Source organism: Gossypium raimondii, chromosome 11 (genome assembly GCF_025698545.1).
Source record: "Gossypium raimondii isolate GPD5lz chromosome 11, ASM2569854v1, whole genome shotgun sequence".
Taxonomy (NCBI): domain Eukaryota; kingdom Viridiplantae; phylum Streptophyta; class Magnoliopsida; order Malvales; family Malvaceae; genus Gossypium; species Gossypium raimondii.
Window position 1 is genome coordinate 36454074 of NC_068575.1, and position 23067 is coordinate 36477140.

Genomic DNA, 23067 nt, shown 5'->3' on the forward strand with positions numbered 1-23067 from the left:
CAACTCCTTAAGATTTCTACCCCAAATCTTAAGTTACAAACCCTCTCAAAGAGATACAAATAAGCAAAAAAAGAAACAATCCTTACAATATTAAGTTGTTTGAAAACGAAACTCAAATACAATAAAATACACTTGAGAAAGAGAATAGAGATTAAGCTCATAAGTGTATGTAAGAAGAATGTGAAAGTATTAAGCTCTAAGGTTGTTTGATTGATTTTTTGCTTGAAAGTAATTTTTTTAATGTTGTAAGTCTTCGCAGGATGGTATTTATACCCCCTAATAGATTTTCTACCGTTGAAGTTGTTGGTGTAGTGAATATGGTCGTTGGGGATATAAAACCAGAACATTTATTTCACCTGCAACTGCGAGTATCGATACCAAATAAAAGGGTATAGATATTTTTTTAATAAATGTTGATTTAGTGACCATTGGGATTCATTAATCGATGACAAAAAGATTCATCGATACTTTTTGAAATATGTATCGATACCGGGTCGATACTTTGTAAGGTGTAAAAGAAATAGAATGCTATTTTGGTATCATTTTTAAAAAATGTATCGATTATTTTCAAAAAGTATTGATACCCGAAAAATGGTATCGGTAATTTCTAGGGTTCTTGAAAATAGAATGCATGTTTGGTCTCGATTTTTCTAAGGGTATCGATAATTCCAAAAATATCGATACTTGGGCAAATGGTATCGATACTTTTTGGCCTGGAGCAATTCTAACTTGTTTGAAAATAATTTTGATGTGTTAAAATAATTTTAACTTGATTGAAATCATTTTGAATTGGTTAAAATCATTTTCACTTGATTTTAAAATTATTTCAAAATTTTCTAAGAGTTTAATGTAAATATTCAAAGTTTTATTTCTTAGACTTCAAACTTAAAAATCATTTTGTCAATTTTAACTTATATTCAAAAATACTTCAATTTGTTATATCAAAATCTTTTATTAAATAAAGCTTGGTTTAATAAAAACCATTGTTTTTGTCCAACATCATCTAAATGAAGGATTAAAATGGAATATCTAATTGCAAAAATTCCTCTTGACTATTGAATTGTGTAATAATTTGAAAGAATGATTTGACCATTAGAAAATGATAATACTCTCTAAAGCTTTTTATGATTGAAATATCTTATTTGCTCCTACAGCAACAATATTGTGAAAAAGGTTTTAAAAAGTATTTTGAAATAATCACATGCCTTCTAGTGAAACAGCTTCATTTCCTAAAGTGAATGTAACAATAAATAACAATTATGAAAATTTAAATATAGAGATCATGGTTTTGATGTAATTGAGGATGAGGTTGGAGACGTATTAATAATTGTTATCATGGTGGTTATAATAGTGATACTTCTAATCACTAGAAAAGAATAATAAGGAAAAACAAGAAAATGGTGGTTAAAATATTCGAAGATTATTGAAAATTCATGCTACCAATGTGGTATGAAATTGCATTGGTCATGTACTTTTATGTTTAAGCATCTAGTAAAACTTTATCAAACCATCCATTTAAAAAAAGGGAAACAATATTGAGATAAGTTTCGTTATCCCAAAATGATGAAATGGAGGATAATTTTTCGGCAAAAGATGAAAATTTTTACTATGAGGCTAAAGTTGACTATGCATACAAGGATGATTAATATGTTCTTAGTTTGTGTCAAAATTTTGTTTAGATACAAACATTGAAATTTAATTGTTTGGTTTAAGAATCATTAGAATCAATGGCTATTTGATATTTGCTTGGGGATGATCTTTTCTCTTTTTACAAAGTATGTTTATAATCATTGCTTCTCATCTATGGTAACCTAAGTCAGTCTAATCAACTTCTTTTGAAATTTGATTTTATTTCTATTAAGAAATTTAATTTATATAATTCTCTGTCAGTAACTCTATGAATTTTTAAAACTCTTCATGCATTTAGTTTTGGGATTTTTATGTAGAGGTAAATGTTTTTACTTTTTATTGATTCATTTTAATAGGATTGATTGATTTAATTTTAATTTTGATTAAAATATATGATTATTTTGGAATAAGAGTAAAAGTACTTATTTGTCATGAACTTTAGGATATTCATCCTATCTGGATAGTTTCATGATTGAGGTGGATGTTAGAAAATGTTTATGTTTAAACTTTTATAGTTGTAAAGTTACTTTAAACTGGCCTTATAATATTTTGTATTTTGTTGTGTTATGGTATTTATATAAAAATATATTATCTAACCATAATGATTTATTAGTAATATGAATTTATTATTTGTTATGTTTAATATTTGTTTTATTTATACCTATTCATTTTATTTTATATGAATAAATAAAGTTTTTGAAGATCAATTTTTTTATCATTCATGTTGAAAAGAAATGTAAAAGTGTATATTATTTAAAATAAATTAAACATTCATTAATGTTATATAATAAAATAATTACATGCTCTGGAGAGCTAATCTGTATCAAACTATAAAAAGCTTTTTAAGAGTTAATACTTACCTTCTTGCGATGCAAAATTTTGCAAAACATAATATTATTTTTCAGATCAATAAGTTGAAGGAAATCTTTATATGTTATACACTAAAACCATAGATAGAAATGACATGAGATACTCATGTTTTGTATTATAAATATTCCTCGAAAGAATACATTACACATATATGATTGACATATGAGATAGAGAAAAGAAATACAAGTGTTGGTATGACCGGTTAGACCATCCCGGGTCAATGATGATGCAAAATAATTTGATGAAAATTTATATGATTTTATTGAAGAATTAGAAGTTATATTTTAATAATTGTCATCAATACTAGTTCTTTGGAGAAAATATTAATCTAACACCAGCTAAATGTAGAGGTCAGTTGCATTTTTGGATAATAACCAAATGATATATGAACTCATGTACCACATGTGTGCAACCCGAAGTTTGCGATATTATTTTTTAAAATAATTTGATTGTGCACAATCTCTATAGTATGCAATTTGTGCTAACCATGCTAGTGCATTATATCCTAAGCTTGATTTTCTTAATTTTATCTGGGCTTAAGTTGTCTATGTCTATATATGCTATAATTAATGGTTAAAAAAATTATGCCTCCATTTAATTTCTTAACCATTAATATAAGAATAGCTTTAAGATAAGCATGCAATTTTTATTTGCATCAAGCCAAAATGTAAGAAATATTTGTCTCATGAGAATTAACTTTCATTCATAAGCCAATAGATTTCATCTAATAATATTTGGATGTCGTTGTCTATTTTATGTTCCACCATAATGCACTAAGATGAATCATCAAGCATAAAGTTGAGAAAAAAATTAGAATTTTCATTAGATGTTAAAAATTGAAAGGAGATATATTTATAATTTTGAAAAGGTATTGTCATGTTGCAAATTTTGTTAGTATTAAAGGGAGACAAGTTGGTTAAATTATTATGTCATCACTTTTGTGATCCTCACTAATATTATGTGCACAAAGTTTGAAGGATAAAATTTTTGTTAGACATGTTTAACGATGACATTTAGAGATTGCATATACTAGTTTATACATATAAAAACTAAGAAGCTCTAAATAATTATGCTTTCCATTTGATAAAAATAAATCTTGGGCATGCTAGAAGCATGATAAGCCAATTGATTCCATAAAACGAAAAATTCTTGAAAGAAAGTGAAAAGAAATGAAGATGGTTACATGCTAAATGAGACATGTATTCATGAAGAGACCCAAGAAAAAACTTTTGATAAAACCCCAAAAGAGGTTTAGGCACCTAAAATTATGAATATAATGAGATATCTCAATTCGTTATGTCATAACCAAAGATGATGGAGCTGACAAAAGGAAATATTATGGAAAAATGAGAATTTTGAATGAAAATATACTTGAAAGCATTGAGATGAGAACAAGTCATCAAAAGAAATAAACGCTTTTATTATAATTTTATTATAATTTATGAAATGTATCTTAGACATGAAGTCCAAACACTCGGAAGGTGTAAAGCCAAGTGGAGTACATGTTAGCATAATAGCGAAAAAATACAAGTCATAATAAACAGAATTGACTTGTAACACAAACTTTCACAAGACACTTGGTTTTGGTTATGAAAAATGATTTATTTGTTGTGGATGCAATAGTTTGACATTAAATAAAATTATTTATTTAGGTCTAATGAATTTGTATGTAGTTGGTATAAATTATTTGATAATATTGATGCCTAAAGCATAAAACTCGAGTTTCATAAGAAAATCATTAAATGTGAATATAATTTTGTTCAGAGTTTTATTAATTAATGTATTTATACATATAGGTTATTATCATCATTGTTGTATTAATGTATCAAATATCTTTAGAGTTCCTAAAGAATTTTCAAGAGGAATAATTATTTGGTAGATAAACTTTATAATGAAAGTATATCTAAAAATTAAAATTTGTCTCGAACTAAAGATTGAGCGTTCAATAAGAAGAAATGATGAATGGTGTTATAAAATAATGGTCCTGAAGTATCAAATCTTTATGTGTCCAATACACTCATTGTATTGATGATAGTGAATGATACAATACATTATGCTTTATGAAGTTGTTGGCGACATCTAAAGTATGAGAATGCAACTGAATTTTATTACTATTGTAACAAATAGAATATCAGTAATGACAATATATCACAAAGAAAAGAGAAATAAAATTAAAGAACACACAGATTTTTACGTGGAAACCCTTTTGGGAAAAAACCACGGGTAGAGGAGAAAAAAATTTACTATGTCGAATTCAAATTATTATAAGAGGAGTGGACTATGTCTATTTATAGGCTTGTAAAACCATATTCTAATAGGAGTGTAGTAAGATTGAAACACCTTATTCTAATCAATATCAAATAGATGGAGTTTAATAAGGTTTAAAAAAACTTATTCTAAAATAAAATAAAAGAAGTATAATTCTATAAGGATTTTAATTTTATTTTATTTTACCATTGTATTTGATTTAAATAAGGATTCGGGTCACTTAATTCTAACAATCTCCACCTTGACACGAATTCTTAATGAACAAGTTCTTCATCGCGAACTCTCAACGAACAAGTTCTCCACCTCTTCCATAAAAACCCTTAATGGTTTAACTTCAACAATGAAAACCAACCAAGTCTAAACAATGCTCAAACTTGGTTATAGGAATTGACTTAGTCATCATATCTGCAAAATTTTCATGAGTACTAATTTTGCTCACAATAATATCACCATGAGCAATAATATCACGAACAAAATGATACCGAACATCAATGTGTTTTGTTCTCTCATGAAATATTTGATTTTTTGTAAGGAAGATGACATTCTGACTGTCACAAAATATTGTATTGATTTGAAGGTCTTCATTGAATTCACTAAAGAGTCCCTTCAACCAAATAGCTTCTTTACAAGCCTCAGTAATCGACATGTACTCAGCTTCAGTGGTAGACAGAGCAACGATAGTTTGCAAATTGGCTTTCCAACTGATTGCACAACCTCCAATTGTAAAGAAATAACCTGTGAGAGATCTTCTTCTATCAACGTCTCCAGCAAAATCAGCATCAACATACCCAATAACTCCATCTCTAGTTCTTCCAAACTGTAAGCAAACATCAGTAGTACCTCGTAAGTATCTTAAAATCCACTGAACTGTTTTCCAATTTTTTTTACCTGGATTTGTCATGTATCTGCTAACTGCACTGACTGCATATGATAAATCTGGACGTAAACAAACCATAACATACATGAGAGATCCACTGCACTAGAGTATGGAACATGTGACATGTACTGAATCTCATCATCTGATTGTGGAGACAAAGCCGATGAAAGTTTGAAATGGGCTACTAAATGAGTACTAACAGGCTTAGCATTCTGCATATTGAATCTGCAAAGAACTTTCTCAATGTACCCCTTTTGACTTAGGTACAATTTACTTGTTTTTCTATCTATAAGAATCTCCATACCAAGTATCTTCTTTGCCGGTCCCAAATCTTTCATCTCAAATTCTTCACTTAATTGGGCTTTGACCTTTCTTATCTCTCATTTATCTTTCGCTGCTATCAACATGTCATCAACATAAAGGAGTAGATACACAAAAGAACCATCACTATTTTTCTTAAAGTAAACACAACTGTCAAAGCTACTTCTTTTGAAATAATGAGAAGTCATAAAGGAATCAAACCTCTTGTACCACTGTCTTGGTGACTGTTTCAAACCTTAAAGGAACTTTTTCAGCAAGCAAACATAGTTCTCTTTTTTCTTGAGACTGTAAAACCCTCTGGTTGTTGCATGTAAATATCCTTCTCAAGTTATCCATGCAAAAATGCAGTTTTTACATCTAACTGCGCAAGCTTCAAATCATGCATGGCCACAATACTAAGCAAAGCTCGAATCTAACTATGCTTCACAACTAGGGAGAACACATCTGTGAAGTCCACTCTTGAAATTTGACTGTAACCCTTTGCAACAAGTCTTGCTTTATATCTGGGTTTTTCAACTCCTGGAGTTCCTTCTTTCTTTTTAAACACTTATTTACAACGACCAATTTTTTTACCTTTAGGAAGTTTCACAAGATCCCATGTTTTGTTTTTGTGGAGTGATTCTATCTCCTCTTGCATAGCAAACATTCACTTTTCTAAGTCTTCATAGCTAACTGCATCAGAATAATTAGATGGCTCTTGGTTTGCATCTATATCTTTAGCCACATTTAAAGCATAAGCAACTAGATTAGCCTCGACATACTTCTTTGGAGGTTTAATTTCTCTTCTAGTTCTATTTTTGGTGATACAGTATTGTGGTGAAGAAGCAACTCTATTCTGAATTTTTGTATTGGATTGAGTAGCCGACTCTGTTGTAGATTTTGGATTAATCTGATGCTCCACCTACTTTTAATTTTCTTTATTGGAAGAGTCTTTAAGAGAAAAGTTAGGTAGCATAGCAGTTTCATAAAAAAACATCTCTGCTAATCACAACTTTTCTATTTTCAGGACAGCATAACTTATACCATTTTACACCAGCTTTATAACTAAGAAAAACACATTTAATGGATCTCGGTTCCAATTTTCCATTATAAACATGAGCATACACAGGATACCCAAAGATCTTTAAATCAAAATAGTCAGTAGGATTACCTTACCAGACCATACCTCTAGTGGAGTCTTTTTCTCAATGGCAACAGATGGAGATCAGTTGAACAAAAAACATGTAGTAGAGGCTGCTTCGGCCCAAAATGACTTTGGTAAGCTGGCATTTGACAATATCGTTCTGTTCATTCGTTCTGTAGTGCCATTTTATTGTGGAGTATGACGAACTGTCAAGTGTCTCATGATCCCTTCTGACTTGCATAGTTTATTAAACTCATCAGAACAGAACTCTAAGTCATTGTCTGTGCGGAGGTATTTTATTTATTTTCCCGTCTATTTTTGAATCATAATTTTCTAAGAATTAAATGCGGAAAACACATCGCTTTTCTGCTTCAGGAAGAACATCCACACTTTTCTGGAAAAATCATTAATAAAAGTTAGTATATAATTAGCTCTACCTCTCAAAGGCACCGTAGATGGCCCCCACAGATCATAATGAATATACTCGAACGTTCTCTTCATGTTATGGATTCCTTTGGTAAATCAAACTCTCTTTTGCTTCCCAAAAATGCACTGCTCACAGAACTTCAGTTTTCAAATTCCTTACCCATCAAGAAGTCCTCTTTTGCTCAACTTTGCCATGTCATTCTCACTCATATGCCCTAGGCACATATTCCAAAGTTTAGTAATATCATCATCTGACAAGGAAGAAGATGTGACAGTTGCATCACCAGTAACAGTAGAACCTTGCAAAACATATAACTTGGCAGTCTCTCTGCTCTTTCATAACAACGAGGGAACCTTTGGAAATATTCAAAACCCTACTTTCAGCTGTGTATTTGCACCCTTTTGAATCAAGAGTACTCAACGAAATTAAATTTCTCTTCAATTCTGGAACATGTCGTACGTCACTAAGTGTTCTGACAACTCTATCAAACATCTTAACTTTAATTGTTTCAACACTTGCAATTCTACATGAAACATTATTTCCCATCAAAACAACACCTTCAAACACTGTTTCGTAAGTTGTAAGTCAATATCAATTGAGTATCATGTAGAAGGTGCAGCCCGAATCAAGGATCCACTCCTCGCTCACTTTAAAATTGTTGACAGAAGCAACTAGAAGTTCACCATTGCTGTAGTCTTCTACAACATCAGCTTTGCCAGAACTTTCTGGTTGTTTTCCATTTTGATTCGCTGCCTCCCTTTTGATCTTGTTCTGTAGCTTATAACACTCAGATTTAATGTGCCCTTTTTTCTTGCAAAATTTACAAGTTTTACTTTTGTTTGAAAACTTCGATCTACCCTTAGATTTATCGCGAGGTTTTTGTTCCTATGTCCTTCCACGATCATCATCAGCATTTCGATCTTGTCTTCTACGAACAATGAGACCCTCTCCTTGAAAGTTAGTTTTAACCACAAGATGCTTCATCTTATCATACGAGGGTAAAGAATCATAAACCTCATCAACTGTGAGAGACTCACGGCTATAAAAAATCGTATCTCTAAAGGTTGAATAAAACGGGGGCAACAAACAAAGTAAAATCAACCCTAGATCTTCCTTATCATACTGAATCTCTATGGCCTCCAAGTTTGAGAGAATTTCTTTAAACACTGTTAAGTGTTCGTGCACAGACGCACCTTCCTTCAAACGATGAGCATAAAGACGTTGCTTCATATGCAGCTTGCTAGTTAGAGTTTTCGACATACATATTTGTTCCAACCTCTTCCAAAATCCAGCAGCGGTCTTCTCCTTCATCACATCCTGTAAAATTTTGTTTGACCAATGCAAATATAACCGTGTTAACGCCTTTCGATTTTTGCGCTTCTTCTCTTCCTCCGTTAATGTTGAAGGCATCTTATCTACCCCTAGCAGGGCTTCCTCTAAGTCTATCTGTGAAAGAACTGACTGCATCTTTATCTGCCACAATGCGAATCTGGTGTTGTGATCCAACAACGGAATTTCATACTTTAAAGATGCCATTACGTGATTGAGATGAACAACCCGGAAGCTCGGATACCAATTTGTAAAAAATAGAATATCAGTAATGACAATATATCACAAAGAAAAGAGAAATAAAATTAAAGAACACACAGATTTTTACGTGGAAACCCTTTTGGGAAAAAAACCACGGGCAAAAGAGAAAAAATTCACTATGTCGAATTCAAATTATTACAAGAGGAGTAGACTATGTCTATTTATAGGCTTGTAAAACCATATTCTAATAGGAGTGTAGTAAGATTGAAACACCTTATTCTAATCAATATCAAATAGATGTAGTTTAATAATGTTTAAAAACCCTTATTCTAAAATAAAATAAAAGAAGTATAATTATATAGGGACTTTTCTTTTATTTTATTTTACCTGTATTTGATTTAAATAAGGATTCGGGTCACTTAATTCTAACAGCTATATTGATATGCATTAACAAATTTTTTTGTATATGTTAATGATTTAGTATTAATAAATAATATTGAATGTCTCAGTATTGAGTAATAAAATCATGTTTAAATAAGAGGAGCATAATATGCACTGGTGTAACACCCCTCCCCTAATGCGAAGAATAATCAAGAATTCGATTAGACATTCCCTACCGTTACATTTGAGAAGTTAATTTTCAACATTGGATTGTGTCGTTTCAAAGATCGTAAGTGATACTTACATGAGGGGGAATAAATTTGCACTACATTTTTCTTTTAAGGTTCTGACATACTGTGTATTAAAAGATTATATACTCTCTTTTTTCCTTCACTAGGTTTTTGTCTTACAAGGGTTTTTCTAGTAAGGTTTTTAATAAGACATATCCTTTATACAGTGAACATCCAAGGGGGAATGTTATGAATGCTATTAAGTGGATATTCATTATAATCAACCTTTTATCTTTTATCTTCCTTAACTCTTCACCTTTCATCTCCTTGTAACCCCTTTGCCTATTTATGTATTAGAAAATGAGGAGTCTAATCTCCCTATATATATATATACTACTTGTAATGATGATGAAAAAGAAGATAAATGAAATAGAAATCCCCCTCCTTCTCGTCTATTATTTTTGTGCTCATTGTATTATTATTATTATTAACAATCATTAAAATTATAATTTAAATTAAAGTAACTCTAAATAAAATTAGATGAGTGTAGGGCCCAATTTTGACTCGGGACACAATAAGACCCAACACCCAAAATCAAAATAAATTAATTAGTCACAACCCAGGCCCAAAATTGAACAAACCCAACAGCACAAAAGCCCAAACCTAACAGCCCAAACTTTAAAATTTTTTCAGCCAAAACAAAAACCCTAGTTGCCTAGCTGCTGGCCGCTGCTCCTGCCCCATGGTCAGCCACCTACATCACACGCCTCTGCCACTCATCGCACACCACCTCTGCCACCACCGTCAGCCTCTGACACCTGCAAAATAGCAAACTACACGCAATAGTACAAGGATCCAAAGAAGAAAACGACAAAAATAGAAGTCTAGGGATTTTTAAAATCGGTTATAAAAACCTAGCATGAGGGCTGTAATTTCTCTCTCTCTTTTTTCTGGACACCCTTCCAAACATTGGAAATAAAAATCAAAAGATTGTCTTCTGCGTTCTTGTCTGATTTATTTATTTATTTTTCATATTTTTTTCTTTTACAAATATTTTTTAAATATTAATAAAAAGAAAAAAATGAAAAGGAAAGGGGAATACCTGAGGTCGTCGGCCAAGCCTGTCGCCGGAGCCTAGTTCAGTCGCCGAAATCAGGACGTGAGAGGGTGTGCCTTCTTCTTCTTCTTAGGGCCTAGAAGGCTAGGCCTTCAAGTATTTTTGAATCGGGTTGAAAATCCGATCTCTGCGTTGCTCCGACCACCACCTACGGTGGAGCCACGGCGGAGCAGACGGTGGCCCTATTGGTCGGATTTGAGGCTGTTAGAGAGAGAGTTTGAAAGCTCTCTGAATTTTTTTTAAAAAGTGGGTTGAAACTGATTTTTTTTCTTTTTTTAGAGTATTTATATTGGGTATAAAACGTCGTCGTTTTAGGCCTTAGCATCAGTGGCCAAAACGGCACCGTTTTGATGTTTGACCTGCGACCCGACCCAGTAACACCAGAATCCGCGTGTTTTGTTGGGAGGGGCTATTTGCATGTTCAGCTCCTCAGCTTTTTTTTATTCTTGATTTGGGCTATAAGATTTACTGCTTGTTCCATTTTAGTCCATTGAAACGCAGCACAGGAGGTCAATGGGATATTGTCCCGATTAATCTCCGCTTTACTTTCCGCATTTGAAATTGGTCCTTTTATTTATTTATTTTTATTTTAATCTATCCTGCTAATTTAATTTAAGCTGCAATTAAGCCCTTCCTATCTTAATTCTTTATTTATTTATTTAGTTAATTCTTTGCTTATTTACATCTTTATTTAACACTTTGTTATACACGTATGTACACATTTTATAATATACATCCCATATATTTTCTTTTATATATTTAAACATACATATGTGTTTTATATTCTATATCTTTAATATATATATATATATACATGAATTCTTATAATATATGTGTTTTACATTTTATAACTCCTATATATATATACATACATATATATTTTTTGTATATACTATCTTAAAATATACGTATACTTATATATATTTTATAATACATATATGTACATATATTTTATAATTAATATATCTGATATATATTTTTATATTTTTGAAAAATTTAATATATATATATGCACACATATTCTTATAATTTTATGGTTTTATTAATTTTATTTATTGCATTTTGTTCCACTCGATGTTAATTTATTTATTTGCGTATATGTTCGTTATTATTTTAAAGGAATGTCTTAGTTATGCATTTATTTATTTGTTGAGATATAATCGATTTGTCTCTCCTATTATTTATCTCGTTTACTATGACGCGCCTATTACTTACGCTTACATTATCGCGTTCATCATTGTTTGCTACGCACAGTAACGTCATGCTCTACTATTCCGAGTTAGATTAATTTCAATGCATAAATTATGATTTTTTTTGAATAAGCAAAACCTCGTGTTTAGATTCGAGAAGGTCATACCCTAACTTACTGGGTTTCGAATTTCACAACAAATCTAAATACACGAATCTTTTCAAACTCAAGTTTTAAACGATCTCGGGAATTAAGAAAAGATCGTGTACTAACTTACTGGGCACGAACCTGTTTTTAAACCCTAGATAGCTAAATATCTTTTAAATAAGTAAATTTTCGGCATGTATTCTCGTATCAGGAATTCGATACGTTGTGTCCTAACGCATTGGATGTGACATTGTTTTCTCAATATGAGGATTTTTTTCTAAAAAATAATAAAGGCAATATTTTGCATTTGGAAATTCGAGAAAGTATGCCCTAACGTGCTGGGTCTCGATTTCTCGTTTGACCAAATAGCCAAATATCCTCTTAAAACTTCAAAGTATGGGTTTTTGAAACCATAAGGTGATCTTAGTTTCGATGGTTTAAAGTATCGTGTCCTAACGTGCTAGATGTGATTCCTTCAGAACAAGAGAATCTTAAATTTCAATCCTTGTTATTCAAGTTTTTTTTAAGGATCGTATTTTTAAAAATTCTTCAAAGTTTTCAATCTTCGACACTAAAGACACCAAATAATCAACTAGGTACCAATTTTGGGCGTTACGAGGGTGCTAATTCTTCCTCGTACATAACCGACTCCCGAACTTATTTCTCTGAATTTCGTGGACCAAAATCGTTGTTTTAATAAAACCAAGTCATTTATTAAAAACAACCACTTTTTGAGGTGACCCGATCACACCTCATTAAAAAAGATTGGTGGTGACTCCAGTGTTCATTTTCTTTTTCAAAAAACCAAGTCGACCCCGTTTTGTTAAAAAAATGGTGTCAATAGCTTGGCGACTCCACTGGGGAACATAAGAGAGTCATGTCGTAAATTGATTAACTTTTTTTCTTTTTGTTGAAAGTTGAAATTTTGATTTTTAATATATGATCCTCTTATTACATTTCATCTGTTTTTGAGTTTGAGTTTTCATCATGTCTGATATTTTAAATTTTTATATCTTCACACATTGCTTGCATGACCATGGGTCACACCTTTTAAGTGGGAGTGATAAGCTACTCTTTCGTGAGGTTTTCACCTCTGCATGGGATAGTGAATCGCTTTCGGGATATATCCGTGCCTATGTCTTCGTGAGATTTTCATCTCCGCATAGCCATAGGGAAATGTATTTCCCTAAACTGAACTCAGTCCGTATGAGCCTATAATGGGTGAGGATCGAGCAATCTGCTAGTTCAGGTACCCTTACTTTAGAATCGAACCGCGTATAATAAACCTTAAGAGCCTACCCTAGGTAGAACCACACCAAATACCTAGAGGTCACCTGAAAACTTGGTTTAAATTTATGATCATTTTGTTGTATTTCGTCCGTTTGTTACGATTATTACTTCGGTTTGTAATTACTCTATTGGTTTGAATATTTTTGATATGTTTCTGCATATTGCATTACATAACCGCTTGATTATTTCCTTTTAGGTGGTAGTGAGAAGCTATTTCCTTCGTGAGGTCTTCACCTCCGTGCAGGATAGCGGATCACTTTCGGGATACATCCGTACCTATGTCTTCGTGAGATTTTCATTTCCGTGTAGCCATAGGGAAATGTATTCCCCTGAACTGAACTTGGTCTGTATGAGCCTATAATGAGTGAGGATCGAGGAATCTTTCGGTTCGGGTACTCTTACTTTAGAGCTGAACTGCATATAGTTAGCATTAATTACCCACCTTAGGAATAATCACACCAAACCCTAGTGATCTCCCGAGTAGGTGCTTTTTTGTTTCTTTCTTGCTTATTTTTGCTTTGTACTAACCTGCTTTCTTTCGTTTTGGTTATGATTGCATTGCATTTTCATCATAGAAAAGAGGTGTTGATTCAAATTTGAATTCTAAATAGAAAAGCTTGTCATGGAAAATGAATTTCTTGATAAAGTGGAATATAATGCGACTGCTCAAATATGGTCTGATCAAGCACAATGAGAGAAGGCTGAAAGTTCGTGAAGGAATACATGGCTTTACTTTATTGCTCGAGGATTCAAGTTGACAAATATTATTCGAGAGTCGCCAACATCCCGACCTTTTGAAAAGAAGCTAATGAGCATCACGAGGATGAGTAAGCAATGAGCTACGGTCCGGATCAAGCAAAAAGGAGCTAGTAGGGGCATCTATTGGAAAATTCGTGAGATTTATCTTAACACCCAGATGAAGAAAGGGATCTATGTCTTCGCTTGGAGTATAAGGGCAAAGCCGTATATATATCTGCTTTATATAAAGAGATTTGTTTTCTAGTAAAGTTGTTCTAATGAAATTGAATCAAGATCAACGTCTCTTTTTGCATTCATGCATCTGCATTGCATTACATTACATTACATGTATATTTTCCATTTATTAACATCACATTTCATTGCATACAATAAATTTTTTAAAATCCAAAAGTGCGTGAGTTCAGATCTCTAGTAAAGAGCCCAATGGATGATAAAGAATTGGAATTCTTTGAAGATATCAATGGTTCGAAAGGTAAAGATGTTTGTGCCTTTGAAGAAGGTACTAAAAAAATATTAGGAATTTGTTTCTACATCCCTAAAGGTGTTTTGAACAACGGGACTGTGGATGAGATTCTTGTAGTTTTTAGGACCATTTCAGAGTAATATTCATAACACTCTTATTGCTCTAAGCCTAGGAGCAATAGAAAATTCTTTTGTGAAAAAGACACATGTCCACTTTTTTTTATTTCAATGAAATGCATCTTTGTGTCTTGTTTTGGTAAACATTCTTTTGTTCCTTCCATTTTATTCATACTCATACCACACAGATAATTACCCTTTGATTCATTGGTTTTTTGAGTCTTCTTTCGTTCCTAGAATAGGTCTCTAGATATCAATGATATGAGCGACACTACTATTGACTTAGAACCTTCTTTTGAGCAAGATATGTATCCAAAGGAACCTCAAGACTTTGAAGATGGCCGAGACTGTAGCTTATCTCTTAATTGTTAAGGATGGTAGAACAAGTCAAGAAACAGATCCTACCTTGCATACAAAAAAATCAATGGAAATTGTGAGCTTAGGATAAGAGAAAGAGGTGAAGATCAGAGCCTGTATCACCGCAGAGATAAAGCAAGACGTCATTGAGTTACTCCAACAATTTAAGGATATTTTCGCATGATTAAGATATGCTTGAGTTACTAAGACGTGTGGACACTGTTAAGGCTAAGAACATATTAGAAAAGGTCTATAAGGGTGTTTGAGGAACATATGCATTGATTTTGCAATGGCCAAGTAAATCATGAGATATGGGTATTGCTGGTCCACCATGGAAGGGGATTGCATCAGTTATACCAAGATTTGCATAAGTGCCAAATTTATGGAGACAAGATTCATATTGTAACTTTCCCATAGACTTCCTCTATGTGGGGCATGGATGTCATTGGATTAATCTATCCAAAAGCTTATAAGGGTCATCAATTCATCTATGTGGTCATCAATTACTCCACTAAGTGGGTAGAAGCCGCTTCATATGCTAATGTCACAAAGCTGACAGTCAGCAAATTCTTGAAAAAGAGAAGTCATATGTCGATATGGAATACCAAAAAAGGATCATATCTGACAATACACCAAATTTGAACAACAGCACGATATTAGAAGTTTGTAGTTTGTTCAAGATTAACACCATGTCGCCCCAAAATGAATAGTTCAGTGGAGGCAAAAAAAACAAAAAAAAACCTCTACCGGGGCAACTCATTTCTCATTGGTATATGGAATAGAGGCAGTTTTACCCATCGAAGTTGATATTCCTTCCCTTCGAGTCTTGTCAGAGTTGAAGTTGGATGAAGCAGAATGGATCCAGGCCCGATATGATCATTTAAATTTGATTGAAGAGAAAAGGTTGAAAGCTATCCGTCATGGTCAAGTGTACCAAAAGCGAATGACGCGAGCTCACAAAAAAAGGTTCTCCCCAAAGAATTCTATGAGGGGGACCTGTTATCAAAAAAGATCCTTCCCATACAAAATGACTTCTGAAGAAAGTGGATGCCAAACTAGAAAGGACCTTATTTGGAAGACCTTATTTGAAAAAGCGTCGATATTGACCAAGGTGGATGACAAAAACCCGCCTAATCTTGAGAATTATGATTCAAGAAATAAATAATTCACTTGAAAAAAGAAAAAAAGAAAAAGAAAAGAAAAGAAGAACGAAAAAAGAAAAAGGAGAGGCCAATGTGAAAACCCGCAAAGGGCGCCTTGAGACCAAAGGGGTTTGAATTGAAAACCCAGGAATGGGCAATTCAAATTTTGATCGAAAGTGGGGCATGGGCAGTCTTGTCATCTCTGAATTAATAAGAAGGAGAGATGCTTCATCTTGGGGCATCAACAAAGTCTTCTAGGACATCTAAACACATATCAAATTTAAAATGGTCCTCAAGAAGTTTGAGGCAGATAAGCTCATGCTACAATATCTGGGGCACCTACTTCCATTTTATTCATTTTTTGTATTTTGACCAAATACGCCATCTTGATTAATTTATTCTCATTTTGTATTCTAGCAAAATTTGCTATCTTGATTGATTTATTCATTTCGAGCTTTGCTCTCGACAAAATTTCATCTTGTCCATTTTGATAATCTTTTTCAAGCATTTTTCATTGAAATAACGATTACTAGACTGATAATATTCAAGCAAAAGAAGTTTTGCATATTACTCCGAAAGCTTCTAAATAATACGATGACCTGAAATAGGGCTATTGTTTAGAACTAACCAACCTAAGGGTTAGGGGCATTTGAGAAAGAAGGGTCTGAATTACGACTATTTCTTTGGATTTTCTGTTAAATTTACTAGCTGAACAAGAAGGCACAGTGACGCATCAGTGATAAAGTCTTGATGAACATTGAGCAAAGACAACCTAAACATTAAAAAGGGATCATTCTTGAAAAATGACATTCTGCATTCATGCAAATATGATTCATACACATCTAGTTAGAAAATTTTGATTCATTCCGATCATAATATTCTAATCACTAGGCATAAGTAGGTCCATGAAATGGATTTTGCAGGTCATGTTCCCCAGAGAATAGATTAATGAAGTTACCCATACCCCTGAAGTCATAGTGGGATGGATTAAAGTCATCATATCCAGCCTGACCTCCCTGAATTTGCAGTGGAGTAGGCTGAATATAGCAAATCTTGTCTCTCTGAACAGCAGTGGAGTAGGTCGAAGATTGTAGATCTTGTCTTCCTATATTGGCAGTGAAGTAGGTCGAAGATTGTAGATCTTGTCTTCCTGTATTGGCAGCGAAGTAGGTCAAAGATTGTAGATCTTGTCTTCCGATATTGGCAGCGAAGTAGGTCGCAGATAGCAGATCTTACCTTCCTGTACTGGCAGTGAAGCAGATCGGAAGAACCAATCCTATCTCTCTAAAGTTGTAGTGGAGCAGATTAAAACACATATATTATCTCTCTAAAGTTACAGTAGAGCATATCGCATCAAGTCTTATCTCCCTAAGCAGTAGTGGAGCAGACAAAAGAAACCAATCCTATCTCCCTGAAGTTGCAGTGGAGCGGATTAAAACCACAGATCTTATCTCTCTGAAGTTACAGTAGAGCAGATCGCATCAAGTCTTATCTCCCTAAGCAGTAGTAGAGCAGACAAAAGAAACCAATCCTATCTCCCTGAAGTTGCAGTGGAGCGGATTAAAACCACAGATCTTATCTCTTTGAAGTTGCAGTAGAGTAGATCGGATCAAGTCTTATCTCCCTAAGCAGTAGTGGAGCAGACAAAAGAAACCAATCCTATCTCCCTGAAGTTGCAGTGGAGCAGATTAAAATGATGAATCATATACCTCTGAAGTTGTGGTAGGTCGAATTAGATCTTATCATATCAAACCTTATCTCCCTGAAGTTGCAGCGGAGCAGGTTGAAGATACAAGTCTTATCTCCCTGAAGTTGCAGTGGAGAAGACTAAAACCACGAATCTCATCCCCATGGAGTTACAGCAGAGTAGATTTAAGCCATATCTCTCTAAAGATGCCGTGAAGTGGATCAAAGCAATGAGACACAGTGGACTAGAATGAAGCTACCTGAAAAGAGAAGCACCAGAACAAGTCAAGGATCAGCGAGACAATGCAAAATTGGTCCTTTTTGAAGTCTTTGCTCTATTCTCGTTAAACGACAATGAGCAAAGAGGGGCAGCTGTAGGGCCCAATTTTGACCCGAGGCCCAATAAGACCCAACACCCAAAATCAAAATAAATTAATTAGTCCACAACCCAGGCCCAAAATTGAACAAACCCAACAGCCCAAAAGCCCAAACCTAACAGCCCAAACTTTAAAATTTGTTCAGCCAAAACAAAAACCCTAGTTGCCTTGCTGCTGGCCGCCGCTCCTGCCCCATGGTCAGTCACCTGCATCACACGCCTCTGCCACTCCTCGAACGCCACCTTTGACACCACCGTCAGCCTCTGGCACCTGCAAAATAGCAAACTACACGCAACAGTACAAGGATCCAAAGCACAAAACGACAAAAAATAGAAGTTTAGGGATTTTTAAAATCGGTTATAAAAACCAAGCATGAGGGCTGTAATTTCTCTCTTTTTTTTTCTGGACACTCTTACAAACATTGGAAATAAAAATCAAAAGATTGTCTTCTGCGTTCTTGTCTGATTTATTTATTTATTTATTCATTTTTTTATTTTACAAATCTTTTTTAAATATTAATAAAAAGAAAAAAAAAGGAAAAAGAAAGGGGAAAGGGCGTGGCTTCTTCTTTTTCTTTCGGTCTTAGGGCTCAGAAGGCTTGGCCTTCAAGTATTTTTGGATTGGGTTGAAAATCCGATCTCCGCGTCGCTCCGACCACCGCCTACGATGGAGCCACGGCGGCGTAGACGGTGGCCCTATTGGCTGGATTTGAGGCTGTTAGAGAGAGAGTTTGAAAGCTCTCTGAATTTTTTTTAAAAAGTGGGTTTAAACTAATTTTTTTTGTTTTTTAGAGTATTTATATTGGTTATAAAACGACGTCGTTTTGGGCCTTAGCATCAGTGGCCAAAACGGCGCCATTTTGATGTTTAACCCGCGGCCCGACCCAGTAACGCCAGGATCCGCGTGTTTTGTTGGGAGGGGCTATTTGCATGTTCAGCCCCTCCGCTTTTGCAACATAGTGTAATCGAATTTTTTTTATTCTTGATTTGGGCCATAAGATTTACTGCTTGTTTCATTGTAGTCCATTGAAACGCAACACAGGAGTTCAATGGGATATTTTCTTCATTAATCCCCGCTTTACTTTGCGCATTTGAAATTGGTCCCTTTATTTATTTTTATTTTAATCTATCCCGCTAATTTAATTTAAGCTGCAATTAAGCCCTTCCTATCTTAATTCTTTATTTATTTATTTAGTTATTTGTTTGCTTATTTACATCTTTATTTAAAACTTTGTTATACATGTATGTACACATTTTTATAATATACATACGCACATATTTTATGTTTTATATATTTATACATACATATGTGTTTTATATTCTATAACTTTAAAATATATATATACATGAATTCTTATAATATATGTGTTTTACATTTTATAACTCCTATATATATATACATACATATATTCTTTTTGTATATATTATCTTAAAATATACGTATACTTATATATATTTTATAATACATATATGTACATATATTTTATAATTTATATATACATATATATATTTGTTATATTTTGACAATTTTAATATATATATATATGCACACATATTCTTATAATTTTATGGTTTTATTAATTTTATTTATTGCATTTTTGTTTCACTCAATGTTAATTTATTTATTTGCGTATATGTTCGTTATTATTTTAAAGGAATGTCTTAGTTATGCATTTATTTATTTGTTGAGATATAATCGATTTGTCTCTCCTATTATTTATCTCGTTTACTATGACGCGCCTATTACTTACGCTTACATTATCGTGTTCATCATTGTTTGCTACGCACAGTAACGTCATGCTCTACTATTTCGAGTTAGATTAATTTCAATGCATAAATTATGATTTTTTTTGAATAAGCAAAACCTCGTGCTTAGATTCGAGAAGGTCGTATCCTAACTTACTGGGTTTCGAATTTCACAACAAATCTAAATACACGAATCTTTTCAAACTCAAGTTTTAAACGATCTCGGGAATTAAGAAAAGATCGTGTCCTAACTTACTGGGCACGAACCTTTTTTTAAACCCTAGATAGCTAAATATCTTTTAAATAAGCAAATTTACGGCATGTATTCTCGTATCGGGAATTCGATACGTTGTGTCCTAACGCATTGGATGTGACATTGTTTTCTCGATATGAGGATTTTTTCTAAAAAATAATAAATGCAATATTTTGCATTTAGAAATTCGAGAAAGTATGCCCTAACGTGCTGGGTTTCGATTTCTTGTTTGACCAAATAGCCAAATATCCTCTTAAAACTTCAAAGTATGGGTTTTTGAAACCATAAGGTGATCTTGGTTTCAATGGTTTAAAGTATCGTGTCTTAACGTGCTAGATGTGATTCCTTCGAAACAAGAGAATCTTAAATTTCAATCCTTGTTATTCGAGTTTTTTTTAAGGATCGTATTTTTAAAAATTCTTCAAAGTTTTCAATCTACGACACTAAAGACACTAAATAATCAACTAGGTACCAATTTTGGACGTTAAAAGGGTGCTAATCCTTCCTCGTACGTAACCGACTCCCGAACCTATTTTTCTGAATTTCGTGGACCAAAATCGTTATTTTAATAAAACCAAGTCATTTATTAAAAGCAACCACTTTTTGAGGTGACCCGATCACACATCATTAAAAAAGATTGGTGGCGACTCCCGTATTCATTTTCTTTTTCAAAAAACCAAGTCGACCCCGTTTTATCAAAAAAATGGTGTAAACAACGAGATTTAAGTCAAAATAAATATGAATAAAATCCATATATAATCTAATTAAAGTAGAACTCCGATCATGAAACTTAAAATCCCAAAACTGTAACATAACCAAAACTTCATTAGCTAATTAGCTCTCTTTAATTTGCTTATTACATCGATCCCGCCTTATTTCATAAGAAAAATGTATGCGTAACAAATTTCCCTTTTGTCTGATGGCAAGGTCTCTCTTAATATGCATAAGCATATGCTTATCACCGCTATAACTACACAGCTCTTCCAAACAAACTACAAAAAGCAAAAGAATTTAAAGAAGAATCAAAAAAGAAAAGAGAAGAAAAGAAAAAAGTTGAAAAGGTGATCACTGCTCTTGGGAGACTAGGCAAAATTTAATATTAATTAAGTGGGGCAAGCTTATTATTTAATAACTGCAGTTATGGCTATTATTGGCGTACATTGTAATGATCATCGACAGATGGAGAGTTCCTCAACATCATTAATTATTCTAGCGTTACATATAACTTCTACAAACAAAAGAATGTAGTTTTAATCTTACTTATTTATTCCTTCTCAAAAAAAAAAAAATCTTACTTATTTATGGAACAGTGCTTAGGTCCAAGCTGGACAAGGTTCCGGGACTGAGAATAGAGAAATTACACCAGTTATAAGAAGACGGTGACAAGTTCAAACCAAGTGATGAATTCGATGCATTATCAGAAATTTGCTGGTTTTGGGATTTAGTATGACCGAATCCCGAAGCGAGATCCAATGGTGCAGAAACTTGTTCCTCCGACACTGACGATGCTGCGATTTTAAGAGGAGAAGGTGCCATTCTTTGAAGACGCTGAGCCGACGACGACGACGGCGTTTGATGGGATTGAGACATGAACTGGGGTGCACCGGTGAGCTTTTGAACCAAGTCCCGGAAGTTTACGGGGTCGACCCGGTAAACTTTAGGTGGTGTCGGTGGCAAGGGTGCAATCGGCTTTTTCCAGGGCTTTGCCAATGGCTTACGTACCGAATGAAGCGATCCGTGAAAAGGGTGTTGTCCCTGTGATATCAGCTTGAACCCTCCTGTTCCTTGTAAAGCCGAAGAAGAAGAAGAAGAAGATGATGAATAAGTAGCTTCCATAGCGAAAATCTAGTAAATCTGGACCTGGAAATTTAGAATGAGGACACCGATTTATATAGGGAAAAAAGGAGAAGAAAATGGGAGGAATAAATTAAAAAGGGAAGAAAAAGGAAAAAGAAAAGGAGGGTGTGCTGGATAATGGAATACGCTGTGGGGATTATAAGCAAAAATCCAAACGTGATTCCGTCAGCGGCCGTATAATATTGCTAACAGATTACTTAGGAAATTGGGCGAAGCACCTGAATTTTGACCCAATTTCATTTCATAGTACATATTTTAAGTATAGAAGATTATATTATTTCTATATTAATCTCTTCTAATGTTCTCAATATCATCTTGGGCATGACATGAAGAAACCAAAAAAAAATTAAGCACGCTTTTCATGATAAAAGATGGTTTAAATAAGTTTTGGCTTTCCTTAAATAAATTTAATTCCTTTCCTTATGTGATATAAGCCTCTATTTCATCTAAATTTTTGTTTATATTACATGTGAACGATTGTGCCACAAAATTGATTGAATGAATATTTTTCCCTACAAAATCAGATTCTTTCAATAATTTAATCTCAGAAAACAAATAATTTATATTTAATCATGTGTCTAACGTGTTACTTCTTCTTCCACTTTAAACTTTATTTAAACATGGTAGATACATAAATTATTTTTTTTATAAAATAAATTAAAATAGTTTAAGTAATTTTTTAATATATTTTAGCCTAATAAAAATGAGCGGTGAGTTGTGGGAGTGAGCAAACTGACCCAAAACTGGGGTAAAGGTAGTCGAGTGGGTTGACTTTTGTATGTGCAAGGAAATTAATTTTAGTGTGATTAGTTTTTAATTTATTGGAGGGGTGAGTAGAGTATGTGTGTGGAACTAATTGTAGGTGAGATAAGAATAAAAAATTATTATTAATAAGTTAAAATTTTTGTATTTG

The 23067-nt window shown here is 33.3% G+C and overlaps 1 protein-coding gene across 1 annotated transcript; it reads right to left on the bottom strand.

Moving 5' to 3' along the window:
- Window positions 1-21389: 21389 nt before the first annotated feature.
- Window positions 21390-22235, bottom strand: LOC105804056 (VQ motif-containing protein 29). The gene has a single exon (XM_012636548.2). It carries the CDS (start codon window positions 22131-22133, stop codon window positions 21597-21599), a length of 537 nt encoding a protein of 178 aa, XP_012492002.1. The 5' UTR covers window positions 22134-22235; the 3' UTR covers window positions 21390-21596.
- Between the last annotated feature and the right edge of the window lie 832 nt (window positions 22236-23067).